The sequence below is a fragment of the Salvelinus fontinalis genome, chromosome 25, assembly GCF_029448725.1.
Source record: "Salvelinus fontinalis isolate EN_2023a chromosome 25, ASM2944872v1, whole genome shotgun sequence".
Lineage (NCBI taxonomy): Eukaryota > Metazoa > Chordata > Actinopteri > Salmoniformes > Salmonidae > Salvelinus > Salvelinus fontinalis.
In genome coordinates this window covers 26,882,856-26,910,106 of record NC_074689.1, presented here as the reverse complement: position 1 = coordinate 26,910,106, position 27,251 = coordinate 26,882,856, and the positions used below count along the sequence as shown (strand labels likewise).

General features: G+C 42.1%; 1 protein-coding gene across 4 annotated transcripts in view; it reads right to left on the bottom strand.

The window, feature by feature from the left end:
- The window catches only part of LOC129823046 (guanine nucleotide-binding protein G(olf) subunit alpha-like), a 79,538-nt gene that overhangs the window by 39,124 nt on the left and 13,163 nt on the right, over positions 1-27,251 (bottom strand). For 2 of the 4 annotated variants that reach the window (XM_055881721.1, XM_055881722.1), the window contains exons 2-5: positions 25,817-25,889; positions 24,672-24,726; positions 24,366-24,485; positions 13,635-13,732 (exon numbers count right to left, since the gene is read on the bottom strand). In XM_055881721.1, coding sequence (XP_055737696.1) covers positions 13,635-13,732; positions 24,366-24,485; positions 24,672-24,726; positions 25,817-25,889 — 346 coding nt within the window. Of the gene's footprint in view, positions 1-13,634; positions 13,733-24,365; positions 24,486-24,671; positions 24,727-25,816; positions 25,890-26,125; positions 26,861-27,251 lie in introns of those variants that run through there. The other 2 variants (XM_055881723.1, XM_055881725.1) reach the window with 2 other exon arrangements.

The following is a 27,251-nucleotide window of genomic DNA, read 5'->3' as shown; positions in this document are numbered from 1 at the left end:
TATGCTACGGTCCTAATCTGTCCTATGATGTGGTCCTAATGTGTCTTTATAGTGCTATGCTCCGCTCCTAATCTGTTTTTACGGTCATATGCTATGCTCCTAATCTGTCTTTACGGTCATATGCTATGCTCCTAATCTGTCTTTACGGTCATATGCTATGCTCCTAATCTGTCTTTACGGTCATATGCTATGCTCCTAATCTGTCTTTACGGTCATATGCTATGCTCCTAATCTGTCTTTACGGTCATATGCTCCTAATCTGTCTTTACGGTCATATGCTATGATCCTAATCTGTCTTTACGGTCATATGCTATGCTCCTAATCTGTCTTTACGGTCATATGCTATGCTCCTAATCTGTCTTTACGGTCATATGCTATGCTCCTAATCTGTCTTTACAGTCATATGCTATGCTCCTAATTTGTCTTTATGGTGCTATGCTCCTAATCTGTCTTTATGGTCATATGCTATGCTCCTAATCTGTCTTTACGGTCATATACTATGCTCCTAATCTGTCTTTATGGTCATATGCTATGCTCCTAATCTGTCTTTATGGTCCTAATCTGTCTTTATGTTGATATGCTATGGTCCTCTGCCTCCAAATCACACACCACTAATGTACCAAAACTGTCAGTCTCTACCAATCAACCAACTAGCTTGTATCGTGCCCGGAGTAAAGTATGTTGTCATACACTGTACAAAACGGTCATAAACTGACACAGTAAGCATTGTTGTGTGGTTGGCCGAAGTGTTAAACTGTGATTAGCTAGACTAGTCATTGAATCACCCCTTAGAGATAGCATTGACTTCACCAGAGACTGCTACCAGAGACACGGTTGTTGACTAAATTTACATGAATGAGAATTAGTGTGTCAAATTAGTGGTAACATAGTGTATGAAGTAGAGAGGGCCATATCATGTATATAATTTAAACAGAGGATAATTTGTGTATACCTGTATAGCAGGGGTAGAAACTAGACTCAGCCGCGGGACAAATCTTTTTTGTTATAATTTGTATACTGCAAATTGACCACAACTAAACCCCAAAATAGATTGTATTTCAAAATAACAATAATTTCATATCTTGACTATATTGAGACACGATCATGTCTCTTGTTTTATTCGTGGGGATACTTGTGAACAGATTTTCTAAACACACTTGAATTTCTTGTGATTTTAGTCTTGTTTTTTTACCCAATGGTGAAATGATATGGTTCTATGCTCTTCTTTTTTTCCTCTCAAATTTTGTGCACAAATTTGTTCACATATTTGAAAGTGAGCATTTCTCCTTTGTCAAGATAATCCATCCACATGACAGGTGTGGCATATCAAGAAGCGGATTAAACACCATGATCATTACACAGGTGCACCTTGTGCTGGGGACAATAAAAGGCCACTCTAAAATGTGCAGTTTGTCACAACACAACACCACAGAAGTCTCAAGTTTTTAGGGAGCTTGCAATTGGCATGCCGACTGCAGGAATGTCCACCAGAGCGGTTGCCAGAGAATTTAATGTTAATTTCTCTACCATAAGCTACCTCCAACGTCGTTTTGGAGAATTTGGCAGTAAGTCCAACCCGCCACACAACCGCAGACCACGTGTAACCACACCAGCCCAGGACATCCACTTCCGGCTTATTCACCTGTGAGATCGTTTGTGACCAACCACCCGGACAGCTGATGAAATAGAGGAGCATTTCTGTCTGTATTAAAGCCCTTTTGTGGGGGAAAACATATTCTGATTGGCTGGGCCTGGCTCCCCAGTGGGTGTGCCTATGACCTCCCGGGCCCACCCATGGCTGCGCCCCTTCCCAGTGGGTGTGCCTATGACCTCCCGGGCCCACCCATGGCTGCGCCCCTTCCCAGTCGTGATATCCATAGGGTACAACAAATTTATTTCAATTGACTGATTTCCTTATATGAACTGTAACTCAGTAAAATCATTGAAATTGTTCCATGTTGCGTTTATATTTTTGTTCAGATAATTTTGTATATAATGTATGTAAACTTTATGTAAACTTCTCTGTGTGAATATTCTGTCTCTAAATGTTGTCTATCACTAGCAGCACCATGTCACCAAGTAAAATTCTGAGTACAGTATGTGTAAATGTACTTGTTGATTCCAGGCCATATTGTAGGGTGCGCACCTCACTCTGCCCAAAGAAGTGGAAAAAAAAAAAAAACGATAAAGTTACAAAATCGGGATATTATTTTGGATAATATAGCGTATCGTATCGTTATTTTTGCACTAGTTGGCTGTAACTGCACCAAAACTCCAGTATTTTTCCTTCATAGTCTATTCTCCATCTTCTTTTTAAAGCGAGACAATTATTTAATTTTTTTAACTTTTATTTCCATGACCGATAAAAACAAAACGTGTTTTCTCATGGCTGTCTATTGCAGACATACGGTGAGCAATATGTTTGGAACATCGAATCACAATAAAATCACAGTATCGAATCTCAATACATATTGTATCGGCACGAAAGTATTGTAATGATATTGTATCATGTGGTCCCTGGCAATTCCCCGCCCAGAGTGGGTGAAAATGCACTTTGGTGATGAAATTTCCCTTCCGTATGTTATAAAATACATTTCACCATTGGCTCGTTCATCCCCCCTCCTCTCCCCTGTAACTATTCCCCAGGTCGTTGCTGTAAATGAGAATGCGTTCAGTCAACTTAACTGGTAAAAAAAATAAAAAAATGTTAGAAAATAAATTTCACCAAGACAAATATGATTCTTCATGTTCTGAACAGTTCAGTGGGGTCTCTCTAACATATCATTCATTAATAAGGTCCGGGGTTGGGTTTATACTAACCTAACATATCATTCAATAATAAGGTCCGGGGTTGGGTTTATACTAACCTAACATATCATTCAGTAATAAGGCCCGGGGTTGGGTTTATACTAACCTAACATATCATTCAGTAATAAGGCCCGGGGTTGGGTTTATACTAACCTAACATATCATTCAATAATAAGGTCCGGGGTTGGGTTTATACTAACCTAACATATCATTCAGTAATAAGGCCCGGGGTTGGGTTTATACTAAGCTAACATATCATTCAGTAATAAGGCCCGGGGTTGGGTTTACCCTAACCTAACATATCATTCAGTAATAAGGCCCGGGGTTGGGTTTACCCTAACCTAACATATCATTCAGTAATAAAGCCCGGGGTTGGGTTTACCCTAACCTAACATTTCATTCAGTAATAAGGCCCGGGGTTGGGTTTACCCTAACCTAACATATCATTCAGTAATAAGGCCCGGGGTTGGGTTTACCCTAACCTAACATATCATTCAGTAATAAGGTCCGGGGTTGGGTTTACCCTAACCTAACATATCATTCAGTAATAAGGCCCGGGGTTGGGTTTATACTAAGCTAACATATCATTCAGTAATAAGGCCCGGGGTTGGGTTTATACTAAGCTAACATATCATTCAGTAATAAAGCCCGGGGTTGGGTTTACCCTAACCTAACATATCATTCAGTAATAAGGCCCGGGGTTGGGTTTATACTAACCTAACATATCATTCAGTAATAAGGTCCGGGGTTGGGTTTACCCTAACCTAACATATCATTCAGTAATAAGGCCCGAGGTTGGGTTCATACTAAGCTAACATATCATTCAGTAATAAGGCCCGGGGTTGGGTTTACCCTAACCTAACATATCATTCAGTAATAAGGCCCGAGGTTGGGTTCATACTAAGCTAACATATCATTCAGTAATAAGGCCCGGGGTTGGGTTTACCCTAACCTAACATATCATTCAGTAATAAGGCCCGGGGTTGGGTTTACCCTAACCTAACATATCATTCAGTAATAAGGCCCGGGGTTGGGTTTACCCTAACCTAACATATCATATCATTCAGTAATAAGGCCCGGGATTGGGTTTACCCTAACCTAACATATCATTCAGTAATAAGGCCCGGGGTTGGGTTTACCCTAACCTAACATATCATTCAGTAATAAGGCCCGGGGTTGGGTTTACCCTAACCTAACATATCATTCAGTAATAAGGCCCGGGGTTGGGTTTATACTAAACTGACATATGGAATTGTTTTAAGATGGTCATACCATGGATCTTTTAGCTATTTGATTTGAAAATGTAAGACCCCTGTAGGTTAATATACAGTATATCATCAGTATATCAGTATATCATATCAATTATTCGAAGAAACATTGAATTTGGCCTTACTGCTACTAGCCCATAGAAACACATTGAATAACAGATTTATACATGGAAAAACAGTCCAAAAATAAATCAAAAGGAAGTATGTTTTGAAGCGTCTGTCCTGAATCTGAGAGATATACGAAAGATCAGAAAAATATAGTTTGTGGAATTATCCCTACACCTTTGATGTAAATGCCCCATTCACCAGGTTACCTTCCCGTGACACGTGTGTAGGTCATAGAGCAGAACGAAGAACACCATCGTGTTTGTGAGAGTTTCATCTTTTCATACAGAGGTCAGATTATTTTGTATCTCAAATGGACACTATAGATGTTTGTGAGAAGACCGATGTCCGGGATGTCTCCTAGTCTGACAAACAGAGCTGTAGCTCTGCCACCTTCCACTGCAGATGCGGAAGGCCGACATCGGCAGATTGAGATGCAGCCCATGCAAGAAAACAGACTTCTCTAATTTAAAACAGACAACTGTGCTAAATCTAAAATCTATTGTATATGTATCTTACCTCTATATTGTTTTATGTCCTCTGGATTCGAGAAGAAAGATGAGTTCAAAGGTGAGCCTGTCAGTTAGCATCAACTCTCGCATAGCATCCAGCCTAGCTGACAAATCATCTATTTTCCAGATTTTTTACCACTTTTTTTCTCTGGCCTCCATTGATTTAGTCACCCTAATTCTAGCCATCCTACAAGGGAAAAACTCCAATAACTTTTGAAGGGATTATGATAGAGATATGAGGTTTAGAACATTCATTTTTCATAGAGGAGCAGCTACATAATTAACAGAATTTTACCCATTAGTCAAAATATGTGTTTTGATTGTACCATTTATTACTGGGTCATTTATTACTGGGTCTTTATTATCATGATATTGTCATTTTTACATATTTAACTGTACGTCCAGTATATGTGGCTCATGCAGGAGTCAGAAGCACCCTAATGTTGCAAGCACCAGGGTCCAACCACAGAATTAAATAGAACAACTGCAAGTGTCATCAAAACAGGCCGTATAAGGGCAATAAGACATTATGCAGTATATGCCGTTTAGCAAGATGCTTTTATCCAAAGCTATTTACAGTCACGCATGCACACAGTTTCTATGTATGGGTGGTCCTGGGAAACGACCCAACTATCCTGGCATTGGAAGCGTCACGCTCTACAAACTGATCTACAGAGGACCTCCGGTGGCCAGGCTACACACTTGACCCTGGGTGCTCCTCGTTGTATAATCTGGAAGAAATCCAGCACAACGGCAGAACCATATGTAAGATCTTAATTTGAGCGAGCTTTCTGCAACAACAGGATGATCAAATTAAGATAAGGCATCTGTATCATAGAACAATGACACAGTGTGTGGTTGAATTCAACTGTACTGAGTAATTTGGCTGTATTGCACAATCTTCTAGGAAGCCCTTGTATGGCAAATAGGAAGTCTGATATTCCTGCATTCATTGACATAATTGGTAAACACCACACCTCAATTAGAACAATAATTGATCTCAAATTGAAATCTCAATACTAGTTTTTTAGGGTATACGTGTTTGCCAAAGCCAATTCCAAAAGCACGAGATCACCAGAGTTGGCGACATGCTCCGGTACTTTGGAATTATTATGTGGATTATAATAATGGACATTTTTGTAGGGTTGATACATTTTTCAAGTCTGAAATGCCAAAGTGGAAATGATAAAGTTCTCCTGCAACAGGGTGATCAAATTAAGATCCTACATCTGTGCCACAATTAACCAAGAAATTCCTAGTTTGAAAGCATCTGTTTTCTGGAAGGTGTGCGGTGCCATTTTCCCTTACATTTCCCCCATGTTGACCAGCCCTCTAGCAATTCGAGTTTCAGCCAATGGGCTTCAGCCCCTCGCCATTTGAGTCACAGCTAGCATGACCCACACAGCAGAGCGAGAGAGCAATGACGTGGTGCACATATGTAATGTAGTACACAATTTTCGGGGACCACTTTTGGCTCGTGGGCACTACTTTCAGAACTACTGGCTAAAAGGTATACAAAAGTACCGGAGAATATCTTTAAAGCTGGAACCCGTAATGGTCAAACTGCCACGTCCGTTTGCAATATTATAACAAAGAAGTTACTGCAAACAACAGTGTTTTTCCCCCATGACATCACTGATAGAACAACAGAATATGTACTTGTCAACAAAACAAAAACAATAGCGTTCATTGGGCGGACAGTGGCGCAGTTTGAAATACGGCTGAGACAGAAACAAACTCAACTAAAGGCTGCTTACAATCTGGTTTGAGCAGGGGGAAAAAAACTGTGCACTTGGGAGTCTCCACATAGGACCATCTAGATTAACTAGGGCTGGCCTGGAGAGGGAGTGCAGGGTTTGTGTACGCACAATGCTCTCGCCAAGCTAGAAACAGAACAGGCCAGTCAGAACAGGGCACCTATTGTGCTCCCACAGGACTATATTAAGGCCTTATCAGCCTGCAACATCAACAGTGTCCTCTGCTTCCTACTGAGCACACAAACCAGGATCTGCAGCTAGCGCACACAGCTTTAGCATGCTAATGAGCACACACACCAAGATCTATAGCTTTAGCATGCTAATGCTAATGAGCACACACACCACTGTGCTAAGCTAATGATGACATCTAACGTGCTAACACTTACCATGCTAGCGCTAATGTTTTGGAGGTGGTAGCTATCAAATACATGACCACATGAGTAGGGAAAGGGGGACACCTAGTCAGTTGTACAACTGAATGCCTTCAACTGAAATGTGTCTTCCGCATTTAACCCAACCTCTCTAAATCAGAGAGGTTCGGGGGGCTGCCTTAATCGACATCCACGTCTTCGGGGCACGGGGAATAGTGGGTTAACTGCCTTGCTCAGGAGCAGAAAGAGAGATTTTTACCTTGTCAGTTCGGGGATTCGATCCAGCAACTTTTCGGTTACTGGCCCGAAGCTTTAACCACTAAGCTACCAGTATCAGTGACACAGCCGACAGCTTTGAGAGTACAACATACGGTTGTTATGTGTATACAGGGGCGCAACTTTGGTTTTAGAAGTGGGGGCGGGGGATGGGGGGGGGGGGGGGGGGGGGGTCGGCATTATTCTTTAAAAAAAAACACCCAAACAGCCTACCCGACTGCTCAGAGGCGTCAGCAAGTTCCTAAAGCACATCGTTGCCTCGTTTTTTAAAATCACATTCCAATGATAAAACTGGGGGGACAAAAATGCAATTTCAGAATGTGGGGGGACATGCCCCCCCCCCCCCCCCCATCCCCTGTGAAAGTTGCACCCCTGTGTGTATATGTTTGCATGACCATGCGTGCGATGTTGTTTTTAAGCAAAATTCAAACATTAAGTCATAGGTTGAAGGCCTCCATTTTGACGGGCTTAAATCTTTGGAGTTTTGTATTTCAGGATGAATGAAGTAGCCTGAAGCAGAGATTACCTGTCGAGGGAGGAATTCTTGAGTACTGGTATGATATCAGTTACTGAAATGTACAGCAAGCTAGAGGGTAAACTCCATGGTACACAAAGGGAAGAGCCTCTAGATGCTAGCTCTCAAGCTACGGCACAGTATTGTATAGAAAACTAGATGGTATGGCTGTCGTTGGCAAGTTAAAATGTCGGACTGCATCCCTATATCAGGTTGTTATATATATATATATATATATATATATATATATATATATATATATATATATATATATATATATATAATATATATATATATATATAATATATATATATATATATATATATATAATATATATATATATATATATATATATATATATATATATATATATATATATATATATATATATATATATATATATATATATATATATAATATATATTTATATTTAGTTGTTTTGTAAATAGCAATTTGTTCACTGCTGTTTTAATACAGTGTAATATACCCACAACTGACAAGTGTTTTGTATTGATACAGGGTGCTACAAGTACAAAGTAAAGTTAAAACGTCAAGACACTTTACTTTAGAACAAGTTGAGTCACAACTCTGGACAAAACACTAATGAGTAAAACAAAGTGGAATGAAACAAACGAGCCATTCCATGACATTTATGGGCTTTTCCAAACAACGATGCTTCATTGCATGGCCCAAAGGCTCCAACTGGGCTGGGCAATGGAACAGAACATTGAAATCAATTCAAATGCTGAAAATTGATCTACCCCTCCTCCCAAAACAGGCCTACATGTACAATATACAGTCGGTATTGACTGGCTTATAGGATTGTGGAACGTCAATATGGGCCTCCTCTTTGACACAAGCACTTGGATCGGCCCATAATCATTTTGCTTTTCAATTGGGGCTGGAGAGATGGCAGCAGCTAGCTGAACAAGGGGGTGCTAGTGAGCACTGATTGTTCAGCAGTTTCCATTGCTTTACACGTTCATTGGAGGACCTAAGAATAGCACCACGTAGACTATGCTGGTTCTGATGGTGGCTCTGAACCAGCCACCAATGGAAAATCACGACTTAAAAGGAAGACACAGCAATATGACATCATCAAAACAGAGGGGCAACTTCCTGCTTACCGATATCAACAACAGATTATAAACTGCCAATAGTGGCAGCCTTGGCAGAGTTGACATTTGTCTACCAGCTGTGTACAATGACATCATATCGCTGAATCTACCTTTAAGGCGAAACAAAGTGAGCAGACTAGAAACAACACGTTATCATGCTAGCTATGCGCTGTCATGCTAACTTAGAGCTAAGCGTCAGTTATGGACCCTGACAGATAACAGTTTCCTCCTCCTAGCCCCAACGGGTGTCACTTTGTTTCAGTATACAGAAGGCAGAGATATTGTCAATGGAAACGAGATAGAGCTGTTAAACATGGATACAGTGGAGCTACTGTGCGTCATGGCATTGAGCGATATGTGCATGCGCGCGCACACACACACACACACACACACAGTTAGCCAGAACAAGCACTAGACGGGTGTGTGTCTGCCTTCTGTAAGCCTCAGCATAACGTGTGTCTTCCTGGGAGAGGAACAACAAGGGGGTCTGACGTCACATATTTCATGCCACTCCAATCCAAACACCTCACAGCTACGTTCTGACTGACTGGAGATTAGAAAAGGGACAACTTGTGTGTATTTCATGGTCACAGAACTTGCCGGTGGTATAAAACACCGCTTCACACCGAAGAGGGGAGCACAATCAGAGACTAGAACTCGGCCAGCAAGCCAAGTGGTGTCTGGAGTGCTCCTCTTAAACAAAAGCTATGGAAATCATAACCTTGAGTCACATATTGTCTACTCTCATTCGAGCACATCATCGACAACAACAACATGTTGCACTGTATGTTACATAATACGCGTTACCGTCGCCTATGGAAATGGCATTTATTAATGAGGGTCAAATAATGATCTAATAAGGGGTTGGGTTCTGCAGACCACCATAAAAATAAGGAAATACTACAGTACTTACTATAGAATACGACAGTACTTACTATAGAATACTACAGTACTTACTATAGAATACTACAGTACTTAATATAGAATTCTGTAGTATTTCATTTGCATATACCCTGCCCATTCCCCTCCCGATATCCCAATATGTTCCACACATAGAAACCTACATGCCAAGTATAGACCATATATTGTATTCTATAGTCCACACCAACACTAGAGTAAATACTACAGTATACTACAGTCCATTAGAAACACTACAGTATACTAGAGTAAATACTACAGTATACTACATTCCGCAAAGACACTACAGTAAATACTACAGTCCACAGAAACACTACAGTAAACACTACAGCAAATACTAGTCCAAAGAAATACTACAGTAAATACTACAGTCCACAGAAACACTACAGTAAACACTACAGTAAATACTACAGTATACTACAGTCCACGGAAACACTACAGTAAACACTACAGTCCACAGAAACACTACAGTATACTACATTCTGCAGACACTACAGTAAATACTACAGTATACTAGAGGAATGGCCGATTAATTAGGGCCGATTTCAAGTTTTCATAACAACCGGAAATCTGTATTTTTGTGATTTAAATTTTTTTTTTTTTTACACCTAACCATAAACATCAATGCCTTTCTTAAAATCAATGCACAGAAGTATGTATTTTTATACCTGCATATTTAGCTAAAAGAAATCCAGGTTAGCAGGCAATATTAACCAGGTGACATTGTGTCACTTCTCTTGCGTTCATTGCACGCAGAGTCAGTGTATATGCAATAATAATAAACGTTTTGTTTTCGAAATGATAGTTTACGGATTCGACCATATTAAATGACCAAATGCTCCTATTCCTATGTGTTATTATGTTATAATTAAGTCTATAATTTGATAGAACAGTCTGACTGAGCGATGGTAGGCAGCAGCAGGCTCGTAAGCATTCATTCAAACAGCACTTTCGTGCGTTTTACCAGCAGCTCTTCACTGTGCTTCAAGCATTGCGCTGTTTATCACTTCAAGCCTATCACCTCCCGAGATTAGGCTGGCGTAACCGATGTGAAATGGCTAGCTAGTTAGCGGGGTGCGCGCTAACTAGTTTCAAATGTCACTCACTCTGAGACTTGGAGTAGTTGTTCCCCTTGCTCTGCATGGGTAACGCTGCTTCGAGGGTGGCTGTTGTCGATGTGTTCCTGGTTCGAGCCCAGGTAGGAGCGAGGAGAGGGACGGAAGCTATACTGTTACACTGGCAATACTAAAGTGCCTATAAAAACATCCAATAGTAAAAGGTATATGGAATACAAATGGTATAGAGAGAAATAGTCCTATAATAACTACAACCTAAAACCTCTTACCTTGGAATATTGAAGTCTCATGTTAAAAGGAACCACCAGCTTTCATATGTTCTCATGTTCTGAGCAAGGAACTTAAACATTAGCTTTCTTACATGGCACATATTGCACTTTTACTTTCTTCTCCAACACTTTATTTTTGCATTATTTAAACCAAATTGAACATGTTTCATTATTTATTTGAGGCGAAATTGATTTTTATTGATGTATTATATTAAGTTAAAATAAGTGTTCATTCAGTATTGTTGTAATTGTCATTATTACAAATCAATAAATGTAAAACAAAAATGGCTGATTAATCGGTATCGGCTTTTTTGGGTCCTCCAATAATCGGTATCGGCGTTGAAAAATCATAAAATCGGTCGACCTCTACAGTATACTACAGTCCACAAAGACACTACAGTAAATACTACAGTATACCGGTACAAAATTATCTATATCCACAGTAAAACAAATCCTATAGACATAATTTGAAAGGCCGCTCGGCAAGGAAGAAGCCACTGCTCCAAAACCGCCATAAAAAAAGCCAGACTACGGTTTGCAACTGCACATTGGGACAAAGATCGTACTTTTTGGAGAAATGTCCTTTTTGGAGAAATGTCCTGCAACAAGGGGGAGGCTTGCAAGCCGAAGAACACCATCCCAACCGTGAAGCATGGGGGTGGCAGCATCATGTTGTGGGGTGCTTTGCTGCAGGAGGGACTGGTGCACTTCACAAAATAGATGGCATCATGAGGAAGGAAAATTCTGTGGATATATTGAAGCAACATCTCAAGACATCAGTCAGGAAGTTAAAGCTTGGTCACAAATGGGTCTTCCAAAATGGCAATGACTCCAAGCATACTTGCAGAGTTGTGTCAAAATGGCTTAAGGACAACAAAGTCAAGGTATTGGAGTGGCCATCACGAAGCCCTGACCTCAACCCTATAGAAGATTTGTAGGCAGAACTGAAAAAGCGTGTGCGAGCAAGGAGGCCTACAAACCTGACTCAGTTACACCAGCTCTGTCAGGAGAGATGGACCAAAATTCATCCAACTTATTGTGGGAAGCTTGTGTAAGGCTACCCGAAACGTTTGACCCAAGTTAAACAATTTAAAGGCAATGCTACCAAATACTAATTGAATGTATGTGAACTTCTGACCCACTGGGAATGTGATGAAAGAAATAAAAGCCTAAATAAATAATTCTCTTTATTATTATTCTGACATTTCACATTCTTAAAATAAAGTGGTGATCCTAAAACGGAATGTTTACTAGGATTAAATGTCAGGAATTGTGAAAAACGGAGTTTAAATGTATTTGGCTAAGGTGTATGTAAACTTCCGACTTCAACTGTATGTGTTATTTCATAGTTTTGATGTCTTCACTATTATTCTACAACATAGAAAGTCGTAAAAAATAAATTAAAACCCTTAATGAGTAGGTGTGTCAAAACTTTTGACTGCTACTGTGTACATTCACACACACACACACACACACACACACACACACACACACACACACACACACACACACACACACACACACACACACACACACACACACACACACACACACACAAAACATTATGTGCCATTAAACTCCCTGAAGAGCACCTCTGAGGACTTGGAAGACTTTGTCAGAGCTCCATGGGTGATTATATGAGGTCTAAAAGGCCAATCAGAATGCCCAGGACACATGAGGAGAGTCAACGGAGACACACCATTGGCTGAGAGAGCAACCAGGGCTGTGATGGGATGGAAATTGACTCTCAAAGGGATCTACCTTTCATTAACGAGGAAGCTTGCGTAACACACAATGAATATCCTTACACGTAAAACAACCGGACTGGCTTAATTAAGGTACTTTCAACAACCTCTCTACTGGATTCTTACAACAGGGGTTGTCACCTGTTACTTGGGGATGAGTAGTTATGCATAACAATACATGTGTGCCTGCGTGTGTTTTCTTCACGCACCGCTAACCAGAAAAATTATTTTGGGGTGGTACGAATTTCAGTCGGTAATTGCCAGCAACCTGAGGTGGAACACAAACATTGTTATATGGACCAAGCCTCCAAGAGATCCACATGGTAAACCCCAGGTAGCGCTACCTTACTGGGGACATCAATGTGACTGGGTGAAATGGCCTGAAAGCACGGTTACCTCAGTGCAAGGTAAAAGACACGTGTTGTGAACAACGCTAAAAGCCCTCTCTTCTCTTCACCAGGAGCGTGCGTCTCAACATACGGTCTTAAGGGTACTATCTGAACACAACTGTGCGTGTCTTTTTGTCGTCACAACAGGGCACCTGGCACATGTGGGCTTCTGGGGGTTCGGGTTAGCAGACTGCGGGACACGCAACGTCAGTGGAGAGATGGAGAGTCCACAGGGATGGGTTAGCGAGGGAGAGTGGGATATAGGAGGAGAGGGAAGGAGGGATGGAGAAGAATGGAGAGTTAGAAGGATGAGTTGAGAGAGGAATGGAAAGAGAGAGGGATGGGGAGGGAGATAGAGATAAAGGGATAGGACAGAAGGAGAAAGTGGACAGGGAGGAAGAGAGAAGGGAAGAGAGGAGAAAGGGGAATGGGAAAAGAATGGTGAGAGTGGAAGAGAGAGATGAGGAGGAAGGGAGGGTACGAGGGTTGGGGCCCAGGGGGTACTCACTACTGTGCGCAGTCGATGAGCTGGTACTCATTGGAGCGCTCAAAGCAAGCCTTCACGCCTTCATCGTCCCACAGCTGCTTGGCATGCTCGAAGAACTCCTGTTGTTCATGAAAGAGAATAAAAGAGAGAGCCGGGGTTAGGAGGAGAGACACGTGACAGCTCAGGGAGCACGGCGTCTTGAACAGGAGCTTTGGTTTCAGACAAGAGAGACAACTTGTCATCACGTTGGCTTTGCTGTACATTTGCATGATAGATGAAAGTACATTTGATGTGATTGTCCTCTGTAGCAGCATGTTAGATAATCATTGTACATTACTCAGGTGTTGCAGCGGGTGAACTGACTGGTCCTATAGGATGAGAAATACAACTACGGTGGAAAACGTCTGATCCATTCACAACGTCAAACACAAAAAACAAGAATAAGGAGGAGGGAAATTATACCCTTCCCTGAGAAAGAACATCCCCATAAATACCTATTCAATGATAGACTGCTCTTCCACTCACTTGCCTATGGACAGAAGGTGTGTAGTGGAGGAGGGTGGGAACTTGTTTCTTATGAGGACCGGGCTAATCTAACATGGCACTGGTGCCTTCTAGACAGCCACAGACACGCCAATATAAAGATTAACTTTAAAAATCCAAACTGAGAAAGACATGACAATATAAAGCTGAACGTTTAGGGACCAACCAGCACTAAAATTCTAAATGCTTTTTTTGATGCAACACAAACACACTGTTTGCCATCTTCTGCCTCAGAAGTATACCAATGGGAAAGAGAGCGGGAGGGAGGGACGAGTGGAGGCAGGAAGGCGAAGAGAGGAGAGAGGGAGGGAGGTTCTGAGAAAGAGAAGACTTGTTTTCCCACCCGCTTGTTCCTTAGAGAGAGCCGAGAGCTGGGTTTACAATAATTAGTCCCCCGGTGGGGTCATCGCATAATAACCACAATACAGGCAAACAAATGGCAACAGAGATGCAAAACAAACTCAGATGCTAAAGTCGCTAACGCCGATGCAACAAGGCCTTGCGTGAAGTTTGAACAACCCTGTAAATGGCAGCTTGTTCACGATTCAGCTAAACAGTCTGAGCTGAACTATTGTGCAGTATCGACCGTGAATCTATTGTCAAAAATGTGTCAACCATTTTCTAGAAACAAAACACAGTAGGAGGCCATTTACTCATTTTGACAGTTCACTTTTTTTTACTTTCACACCTCAATACTACCAGAGGAAAAACAATTCCTCCACACACTGTAATGTGCAAAATATGCAAGATGGGTTATTACCATGAGAACTACACCTCAAATCTACATCTTAATTAGCTTCACTTAACAGGTTTACTGTGAATGTCTCCCTTCACACACTGAAAGCCAGCTGTGTATATGAGCACAACCGCACCTCTCGGACTTCCTCTTTGCTCCCATTAGTTACAGGTGACATTTTGATGCACCGAGTCAGGATCTCTCTCTCCACATGCAAAGCAGAGTGTGTCTGCCTGCCAGGGCAGTTTCCTGGCCAAGGCTGATGATCTCACCACGAGAACAGGAAGTCGCTAAGCGGAGAGGACACAGAGACAGTTCATCTGCCCGTATCAGCCCAGACGCTGCTGTACTATGTGTTTACAGGGAGAATGGAGAAGATATGGGGATGTTGCTTTAACGTGTGCCATGTTACCACGTTACAATAACACTGAGCCAGGTCCTGTCGGTCTCGTGACTGAGGAAAGTCGGATGTTTTTCCCCCCATATGAGTCATTACTTGCACTGTTGTCGACTCAACCTGCGACTGTCAGTATCACATATATTGCAATGAGGATACTCTAGAACGTTCTAGAACTACTGACAAGCACACAGCCTATACTTTTCTACAATTTTGTCCCCAAAACATTGGCTAAGAAAGTTAATTAATTGTAGAGTGCGAAAAAGGGGAGGTACCCAGCCAACTGAAATCCACGATAATAGAGTGAAATTCCCTACTATGAACCAGTTTCAATTCCTGAAAAAAAGCAAAAAAAAACACTTGAGCAAAAAAACTAAATAACTGTAGAGAACCTATGTAGCCTACTTGACAGGCAGCCTATCACAGGGATGGGGAATACTAAAGCAGCCCTGTGGGTCCCCACAGTCAAAACTCACAGGGCCCAACACTGAGCCCTGGGGAGCACCTGGTGACACAAAAACACGTAAACAAAACACTGAAGCCCATTAGGAGCCCTTCCATTTAACCGGCACGTCCTTTACTGAACCTAAGCCTTCATTAGTGATGCGGCGAAGGCAAAAAAAAGAGTCATTAGCAGTTGGGTTAGAAACAGCTAGCCCATGGGCCTGTGGCTAATGACGTCCCTGGCTGCTTTTCGGGCATCCTCCAGTCCCTCCACACCGCTACCAGTGCGATCACCTCAGATTCCCTGGGCACACTCACCCACCCCTGGGTATCAACGCTATCCCTTGTATACCCACCATTGGACCAGAGAGGGAGATTGTGCTAGGATACCGCTGTCTTTAGTGCCACAACACAGGGTCAATCTATGGCGGATGTGACTGTTAGTTGTTAGGGCCACAGTTCTGTCCAGGTGATGGGTGACATCACAGTCATGTAAAGGCCATGTTCAGGGTGGTCTGATACCTGACTTAGAACACAGGGAGGCTGTGGACGTTCAGCTCAAAACAACTGTGTGTGTGTGTGTGTGTGTGTGTGTGTGTGTGTGTGTGTAGGGAGGGAGGGAGGGAGTTCTTCCTGTGTCTTCTGCAACACTGTTGTGTTATGGTAACCACAGACAATTTAAAAGACAAAGTTCTGGTGAGATGACATTCTCAGTCACGTGTAAAGAATAATCAACTCAGTCAATGAAGCCCTTTGGGTAGCCTGCCTGTCAGCTACGGTTTGCTGTCACTAAATGCTCCATTAAATGCTCCAGTGTTTCAGTTTGTGCATGTGGATACATATTCCATAAATCATGAATGTAGCAATATCCACATTGTTATTCATGGTTATCCCTTTTTGAACGCAATGGTTCATCAAGTTTATGAAAACAACATCAAACATGAAGTCCCATGAACGATCCCCTTGAATGTATTTCGGCTTAGAAACCAAGTTGGAGAATACAATGAGACAAAGGATTCTTAGATATATTTTCCAATGCACAGCTATGTGTAACGGATGTGAAATGGCTAGCTAGTTAGCGGTGGTGCACGCTAATAGCGTTTCAATCGGTTACGTCACTCGCTTTGAGACCTTGGAGTAGTGGTTCCCCTTGCTCTGCAAGGCTTTTGTAGAGCGATGGGTAACAATGCTTCGTGGGTGACTTGTCTGTGTGCAGAGGGTCCCTGGTTCGCGCCCGGGTCGGGGCGAGGGGACGTACTAAAGTTGAACTGTTACATATGCACCAAGTCATTTTACAGAGCCTGCGTTTCTGGCCCAGGTATAGCTTTACTGTCATACATAAGACTACGATGAGTCATCAACAAAACGAATAGTTCTCAAACACACACACGATCAGACAAGATCGTCAGGGGAGACACAGCGCTGGTCACAACGCCAGTGAGGCGTGATCCTGCGTCTCTCTGCTACGTCCTGTTACACTTCAAAACCTCCCTTCCTGTCAAACACGCACACACACACACACATACTGATGCGCACAACCACTTTCTGGTCGAAAAACATAAGCAAATCTCAACTGTCTGACTGCCTGCCTGTCTGTCTGTCTGTCTGTCTGCAAGTCTGTCTGTCTGCCTGCCTGTCTGACTCCCTGACTGACTGCCTGTCTGACTCCCTGACTGACTGCCTGTCTGACTCCCTGACTGACTGCCTGTCTGACTCCCTGACTGACTGCCTGTCTGACTCCCTGACTGACTGCCTGTCTGACTCCCTGACTGACTGCCTGTCTGACTGCCTGTCTGACTGCCTATCTGTGCCATGCCATGCTGTAGAGTAGACTAATCTGGTCTAAATCTCTGCTGTTAGGAAAAGGTGATGCAGCCCAGAGCAAATGAGCCCCAGACAAAGGATTCACAGAAAGAGATCGAGAGAGAGACATAGAGAGATAGTGAGAGAACAAGTGAGACAAGAGAGTAAGAAAGAAAAAGAAAGAGAAAATCTGGTCCTGTTACCAATTCTGCTGTATTATTTTGTCACTGGCTGACAAAGAGAAGAATGGATCTGAACTGGATCTGTGGGTGACTGAATGTATTGAAATCCTAGCCTGACAATAAACACCCCATAGCCCAAAAAAGTTGACAAACATGTCACACGGCATTTCGGGGAACCTTCTTAGAACTAAAACAGATAAATATCGGATTAATCTGCAATTATCAATGGTCTATTTTGGTTTAAGGATGTTTGGGTGGGGAGACAGTTACACAGTAGTATTCAGTGTCTTCAGCAAGCATTACAAAACGAAATTCCTGAGGTCTGTCTGAAGGGCGGGCTTACCCAGACAAGACTGGAGGTCTGCGACTCAAATTATAATTTTTTAATTTTTTTTAAATTTTTTTATTTAACTAGGCAAGTCAGTTAAGAACAAGTTCTTATTTACAATGACGGCCTAGGAACAGTGAGTTAACTGCCTTGTTCAGGGGCAGAACGACAGAGTTTTACCTTGTCAGCTCGGGGATTCGAGCCTTTCGGTTACTGTCCCAACGCTCTAACCACTAGGCTCCCTGCTTCCCCATTTAATTTGGATTAAAAAGCCTATGGGTCTTCATCTTGCTATCAATGGCCTACTAACTAAAACATATGACTGATCTCACTTTGTTTACAAATGCTATGTATGCTATGTCGGCCAAATGAAGTCACAGAGCCAGACTACTCCATACTGTAGTGTATGGTGTTAATCTCGTCCACCATTCAACCCCGTCCCCTACACTCTGGAGGGTTCGTCCACCATTCAACCCTGTTCCCTACACTCTGGAGGGTTCGTCCACTATTCAACCCTGTCCCCTGCACTCTGGAGGGTTCGTCCACCATTCAACCCTGTCCCCTACACTCTGGAGGGTTCGTCCACCATTCAACCCTGTTCCCTACACTCTGGAGGGTTCGTCCACTATTCAACCCTGTCCCCTACACTTTGGAGGGTTCGTCCACCATTCAACCCTGTCCCCTACACTCTGGAGGGTTCGTCCACCATTCAACCCTGTTCCCTACACTCTGGAGGGTTCGTCCACTATTCAACCCTGTCCCCTACACTCTGGAGGGTTCGTCCACCATTCAACCCTGTCCCCTACACTCTGGAGGGTTCTTCCACTATTCAACCCTGTCCCCTACACTCTGGACGGTTCGTCCACTATTCAACCCTGTTCCCTACACTCTGGAGGGTTCGTCCACCATTCAACCCTGTCCCCTACACTCTGGAGGGTTCGTCCACTATTCAACCCTGTTCCCTACACTCTGGAGGGTTCGTCCACCATTCAACCCTGTCCCCTACACTCTGGAGGGTTCGTCCACTATTCAACCCTGTTCCCTACACTCTGGAGGGTTCGTCCACTATTCAACCCTGTCCCCTACACTCTGGAGGATTTGTCCACTATTCAACCCTGTCCCCTACACTCTGGAGGGTTCGTCCACTATTCAACCCTGTCCCCTACACTCTGGAGGATTTGTCCACTATTCAACCCTGTCCCCTACACTCTGGAGGGTTCGTCCACTATTCAACCCTGTTCCCTACACTCTGGAGGGTTCGTCCACTATTCAACCCTGTCCCCTACACTCTGGAGGATTTGTCCACTATTCAACCCTGTCCCCTACACTCTGGAGGGTTCGTCCACTATTCAACCCTGTCCCCTACACTCTGGAGGATTTGTCCACTATTCAACCCTGTCCCCTACACTCTGGAGGATTTGTCCACTATTCAACCCTGTCCCCTACACTCTGGAGGGTTCGTCCACTATTCAACCCTGTCCCCTACACTCTGGAGGATTTGTCCACTATTCAACCCTGTCCCCTACACTCTGGAGGGTTCGTCCAGCCGTCAAGCTGAAAAAGACTTAAGCGCCAATGGCGCTCTCCTCTTCCAATGGCTTAACAAAGGAGGCCTACTATGATCAAACTGTGTGTGTGTGTGTGTGTGTGTGTGTGTGTGTGTGTGTGTGTATAAAGAAGCAGAAGACACTCCTCAGGGCTCAGTTTCAGGAGGCTCATGACACAGTGTGAATAAATGCAGTATGCAGTTTACTGCCTCTAACGGAAGGGCCCATGAAAGAGAGCCACCGGGACGTTGTGACCATAACTTACGGTTCCTTTAACCGTTTCATACCTATGGCCTTATACCGCGCTCTCACCGTATTGGTCAAACCTTATTAATCCAATGTACTGACATTTCTGTAGTTGTCTCAGATAAATGTCTTCATTGGTAGCTGCCGTCATTTACATGAGATATTAACAGGAGTGTGTGTTTTATATAATTGATTGTTACAGCTTAATACCTGCATCAATAGTTTACATAGAATAGATAGACACAAGTAGATTAAATATTTGAAGGAATAGTTGTGATGTTGCATATTGAAGTGGTAAACGTTAGCTTTGGGCAGATGAAAAAAGGCCTAGTAAACTGAACACATGAGAATGTACTGGAGCCAAGTGGCAGGCCCCAAAACAATCTAAGATTATTCTAGTCTAGCCGCTACTGGCACCATGACAAGAAATCCTGGAATGGATGAAGAAAATAAAAAAGTATGCTCTTCAATTATGTAACCGCAATCAACTGCTGATGCATTGTTTTAAAGCCTAGTGTTTTAAGACCAAGGGTATGTCATCTACTGCCAATATAAGCATTGAGCCAGGGCAGCAGCAACACAAGCCATATATTTTGCCATATTTATTTTAGCGTAAATAAATGGCCAAGCAATCTCTGAAAAACGAGATAGACATAAAGACACATTCACTCTGTTTTATCATGCTGCATGATAAACTGGTTGTGATGATCAATTACCAACGAGTGCAGGTGGGTAGTGATTAAAGCATATGGTATGAAACTCTACTTGTTATTGTTTTAATAATCTGAAGGGAACCATTTTGAAAGGGTGTGTGTGTGCGTGTCTCTCAGGCGCTCTCTCTCGTGGGCATGGTGCATGAAGTTGAGGGCATAATTTCATTAATTCAAGTGAAATTCAACAAAACGTGAGGTTAAACAAACCCATTTGCGAAACAACTTAAACACTGGACAAGTGCTCTTCTTAGAAATTCCCTTTTTTTTTGCAACATTAACAAGTTACACATGCAGGCGGCAATTGGATGACACGAATCTACATTTGCCTACAGGTACCATAGCATGGCAGCAAAAGCAACACATCAACTGTCAAATCATCAGTGGAGGCCAAGGCTAAAAGTTATTCTTTGTCATTTTTTCTATACGGTTTGTGGGGAAGTTGCATTTTGAAATCTCTGCTGTGGTAGACAGAGGGTGTTTTGAGTCCCGGCAGAAACAAGGCCCTACATGAAACACGGACCTGCTTTAGAGGAAAATATTCATTTGTTTGAATGCTGTGAGGGCCTCTCTTTGTCCACATGTCTGAGCCACTAGCCAGCTGGTTTACCAACAGAAATCGATGTGCCTTTACATAATAGGCCTAATTAATGAAACCTGTGTTGCAGCCAAAAAAATCTACTGTTCCTACTGTCCATCTTTGACTGACTGGTATACAGTATGGATCACCACTGGTATGAATACACAGACAAAAACACAGACGGACGGAGACGGGACAGATACCGCCAACAACTGGGCAAAACCAGAGAGAATAGGACTAATTCAACTAATTAAAGACAGACAAAAAAATATATAATTCATGAATTTACATCTAATTAGTTTGAACGTTAAAGCAAAAGCACCAGATCTAACTCAAAACAACATTAAGGGAGGATCTTTTCGCACACAACGCAATAGACTTCATGTACCACTACTTCTTAGAGTGGTCCCTTATAAAAAAGCTAATTTTAAAAAATTCTGCACCGCGGAAACGGAAGCTCGTACGTCACAGATATCCTCATCTCGGGGTCAAATAAAGTTTTGAATGTCCCATTTTTCGTGCTTGTGGTCCACTCACAAATCAGTGTTTCCTAATCAGTGTTTCCTTGACAGTGGATTGTTAGCAATCCACTGTCAACATCACAACAACCTTCACCAGCGCTTGCAGAGTACACAGTTAAAGCATTAGATAACAGAGTATCAACAAACCCTGGAGCAGACCCTTATTCTCATCATCGTTTCATGTCGTCTGCAGCGTCACTGACCCAACACAGGAAATCTGAGACACTAAAAGAATCGACTGTTTGGAATCTTTCGTAACACCTCGGCACAAACAGACCAACGCTTTGTCTGCCTTGCCTTGACCCACTGCACTCAGAAAAGGCATCAAACAATTCCTTTTGAGGGAGATGGGACGGCTTTGATTTAAATTGCTAACGATGCGCTCAAACAAACTCCGCCCTCCCCCCAAAAAATAAAATTAGGTTACTAAAAGCTTTTTTTAGCAAGTCGACTCATCATGTAACAGTTGATTCGTATTTATCTAGTCCAACAGATGTGTCCAGATTGCGCACTGGGCCAGCTTACCCTTATTCACTGTCTGAAAAAACAAGGTTCCTGATTGGAGCAAAGTTTTGGACCTATATCCGATTTTGTGGACATTCCAATGGGAGAAAAAAAAGAACAAATACCAACAGCCAATAGGAACTCTTACAGGGTATATACTGTGTAGATACACTATATATACACAAAAGTATGTGGACACCCCTTCAAATTAGTGGTTTCGGCTATTTCTGCCACACCCGTTGCTGACAGGTGTATAACATCGAGCATACAGCCATGCAATCTCCGTAGACAAACATTGGCAATTGAACGGCCTTACTGAAGAGCTCAGTGACTTTCAATGTGTCACCGCCATAGGATGCCATTTTTCCAACAAGTCATTTTGTCAAATTTCTGCTACTCTAGAGCTGTCCCGGTCAACTGTAAGTGCTGTTACTGTGAAGTGGAAATGTCTAGGAGCAACAACGGCTCAGACGCGAAGTGGTAGGCCACACAAGCTCACAGAACGGGACCACTGATTGCCGAACTGTGGAGCGTAAAAATGGTCTGTCCTCGGTTGTAACACTCACTTCCGATTTCCAAACTGCCTCTGGAAGCAACGTCAGTGCAAGACTTTGTCGCAAACTACATGAAATGGATTTCCATGGCAGATGCCAAGTGTCGGCTGGAGTGGTATAAACCTTGCCGCCATAGGACGCTGCAGCAGTGAAAACGCATTCTCTGGAGTGATGAATCATGCTTCACCAACTGGCAGAGGCCAGGAGAACGCTACCTGTCCGAAGCCATAGCGCCAACTGTAAAGTTTGGTGGGAGGAGGAATAATGGTCTGGGTCTGTTTTTCATGGTTTGGGCTACGCCCCTTAGTTCCAGTGAAGGAAAATCTTAACACTATAGCATACGGCAATTCTGTGCTTCCAACTTTGTGGCAACAGTTTGGGGAAGGCCCTTTCCTGTTTCAGAATGACAATGCCCCCATGCACAAAGCGATGGCCATACAGAAATGGTTTGTCAAGATCGCTGTGGAAGACCATTACTGGCCTTCACAGAGCCCTGATCTCAACCCAATCGAACACCTTAGGGATGAATTGGAACGCCGACTGCGAGCCAGGCCTAATCACCCAACATCAGTGCTGATCTCACTAATGGTCTTGTGGCTGAATGGACGCAAGTCCCCTCAGCAATGTTTCAACATCTAGTGGAAAACCTTCCCAGAAGAGTGGAGCCTGTTACTGCAGCAAAGGGGGGACTAACTCCATATTAATGTCCATGATTTTGGAATCAGATCTTTGACGAGCAGGTGTCTACATCATTTTGGTCATGTAGTGTATATTTCCAGGCAGTCAAATATAGCAAAGTATTTGTTTTATTGTGTACTCATAAAATTCTATTCATAGCTGAGAGATATCACTGGAAGCAAACACCAGAAGTAATTACATCTATTTGCCCACGTCAGGCCCTTTCAATCAAATCCAAAGTAAAGAAATCATCTAAGGTAATTCCACCGTGGCTTACTACTGGGTGTTTGCAGAACGTGTTGCAGAGCTCAGGTAATCATACATATTTCACAATTTAATAAAGCATTTACAACTTAAAAAATATACCCTGCCATGGTTCATTCATTTCTAAATTGCCTAATCATATAGTTTATGTTCCAGTAGGTGATGGTTTTGAATGGACTCTTATCCTTTGTATGTAGGATCTGAACATTTCTCAGAACAAACGTAAAATCCCTCGCTTCTCGTTGTTTCCTCCAGGAAGAAATTGCACATGGAGCTAGTGGACACTAGTGAATGTGGCTTTTTTTTAGATGACTGCTATTTCAGTATAGGCTTGCATAACTTTTTTTCATAGTCACCGTATATTTGGCATCAGCATTTAAACAGACTCCACTTTGAACAACCTGACTACAAATAGACTTAGACAACATTTGTATTTGATTGTCCACTGAATGAGTAAATTCAATCAGAGTTGGATACACTATGAATCTATGAATAGCAAAGACCTGATCAATGCCTCGAGGTTGCTTCTCAGGGCATAACTAACAAGCTGTAAAGATCTCTCTCTCTCTACGTATGTATGTATGTATGTATGTATGTATGTATGTATGTATGTATGTATGTATGTATGTATGTATGTATGTATGTATGTATGTATGCATGTATGCATGCATGTATGTATAGATCAGTCAGAGTTTGACAGACGGTCGCCCCTTACCTCTGTGTAGTCGAAGTCCGAGAGAGGTGCTATACTTTTGATGTAGTCAAGTCTGTACTCGTTCGCTGGGTTACCTATTGGAACTGGGGGTATTAACGTGCTCATCGCCGAAACTACCGTCTACAAAGCAGATAAAAACAAAAACACAGACATCAAGCCGGATACATGGGGAAAAGCCCTTCTATCAGTCAAATGGGATTGCAGGAAACAATCTCAGCGGGTGTGACCATGTACATCATATCATACAATTCTCAGCACCTCATCTTTTTATTTATTTGAGTAGGCTACATACAGCCTACAACTTACCACAATGGCATCCTTCACATTTTTCCGGATGTCCAGGACCTTCTGTTTCTTTTCTCTGGGTGGAGAAACAACATACAGAATTAGGACTGTTAGTCATTAATGAATAATGGAAAAGTGATCGCTGGATTCATTAAAAGGAACCTTTATGCTGTCCTGTAGAAAGAAGAGGATGTCTCACAGACCACTAATGCCAACCATCAGAGGCATAATAGGTTGTTTGGTCATACTTACCATTTGTAAATTAACAGTAATTATGTATTGTGCTAAATTGTTATTTGAAAATGTACTTTATAATACTATTACAGTAGCCTCCCACTGGGCACAGACAATAATTAAACGTCTATTCCACGTTGGTTCAACGTAATTTTGAAACAAGTTAATTCAGTGGGCTGTTAGCACTACCCCAATATTCAGAGAGATTTGTCCCATTCAGCAACAAAAGTGGATGGACATTAAGCATTGACTATTTGTATCTTGGTCCATTTGCTGAAATACTATCAAAGATATTATTACATATATAAATAGGAGGCAGATTTTCAAAAAACGTATTAAATTAGACCTCTACAGCCTATACAGAATACTATATATAGTACATTGCACAATGTAATCAAATCAAACGATAATGTAACTAAGTCTAGATGGGATATTATAGGCCATAGAAAGGCTTACAGATACATTGTTTCAGCATCGTTGTAAAATACCACTGCACACGTTACTTTTGTATAACCGTTTTTTCAGCCAATGAATTCAGTTTTTAGATGTTTTTTGTTGTTGGCTTGCGCATTATAATGTAATAGCAACCAAGACTAACATTTATCTGGCAGTGTTTTGGCACACAGAATGTAGACCACATAATATGACGTCTTTATCTCTGTGACAGCTATTAGAAATCAGTTGGACATAGCAGGCTGGGCGCCATGCTGTTGGTAAAACCATTGGGCCCGATGACTCCCGATGGACACTGCAGTGCTACAGCGCAAACAAACGTCTACCCAACACACGGTCATTTTCTTCTCTTGCATGGAACAAATTGAAATGACCACAAGAAAACATATTCTAATACACAACAGTATCCACATAGAATAGGAATACGTCAACATTTGGTACGTAAATGCGGTCAAATATATGAAATAACGTGTACTTACTCTGCGTTAAAGCCATTGACGTGCAGAATCCGCATCTGCTTGACAATCGTGCTTTTCCCAGACTCTCCAGCCCCTTCGACATAAAACACAGATCTAACATAAGGACCTGGAGCTATCACTAAAATATTAAAATATACTTGGGTGCCGCATATGCTGGTGTTTAAAATCCATGAGAATTAGGCTACAATCCATCTGAAGATTCAGTCAGCGCTCGCTTGCGAGACCTGTCAACGTATGTGGGCTGGGGTGCGAATCTCTGAAAACATACATGATACATATCATTTATCAAATCCACCTTCTGGACCTTACCCAATAAAAGCAGTCGATGTGTGGCTTTATATGCTTGTCTTTCCTTTTGTAATTGTTTCTCTATTTTTTTATTCGCTTCTCTTTGTGCCTTTTCATCGATGCGTTGATCTTCAGTCTTGCTGTTGCCCAAACAACCCATCTTCCGCTGACCTCTTCTCGTAAACAGAAAGTATAAAATAACAGCTAATGTAAATCCTTCTTTCAATATAAAATGAGAACAAATGGGGCGATAAATCCGTGCGCCACTTCTCCGTCGCTCAGAGAAAAACCTTCCCGTTACAATTTCGTTTTAACCCCTTGTCAAACCCAATCCAGTAGATTCAGTCGATTCTAATAAATACGTGCATCATAAATAGAACAAAAAGATACATTAATTTCATAAATATGCAAAGAGTGGAGCGGGGCTGAATCTGGAAGCCAGCCAACTGCTCCTCTCTCTCGCTCCTGCTTCCCACTCTTTATTTTTCCTTTCTAAAATGCTGTTTGTGTTTCTGTCTTTTTAACTCAGCACTGCCTCTCTCTGTAGCACCAGGAAGTCACACAGAACCGAAAAAGAAACACCTCAAAGCGCGCGCCACCATACCACTGTTTGAATATCCAGTTGAACAAAAAAAAATGTTTTATCGACTATCTTATCTTGATTTTTACCGGTAGAACAAACAAAAAGTACAGCCTACGTTAATCTAGTAAATGTGCGTCAAAAGCTTTCGCTTCAGAAGGATGGGGGCCCCAGGGAAAGTTAAGACTACCCGTTGATATGGTTTCTATATTTGCCTTCCTCTCTCTGTGATAGAGGGGCATTGGCTTCACTTTAGTTCTTTAATGGGCGGGTCTATATATTATGTTAATGATATAATGTATTTACATATAGCCTACATGTTTACACTATTAAAAACATTGGCTACAATAACATGAGAATAATTCAAAGCCTTGTTGAATGTATTGGAACCTCTCTAATGGCCCGCCGGATAGCCTAATGAATGTTCAGCATAAAAAAAAGGTAATTGATATAGTTAAATACAGTTTACAAAAACGTGTTTATATTTGTGTTATTATTGAATAGGCTACCTAGAATAGAAGATGCACCAGACAGACACTTGATGGCGTTTTCTACAAATAGTTTCCT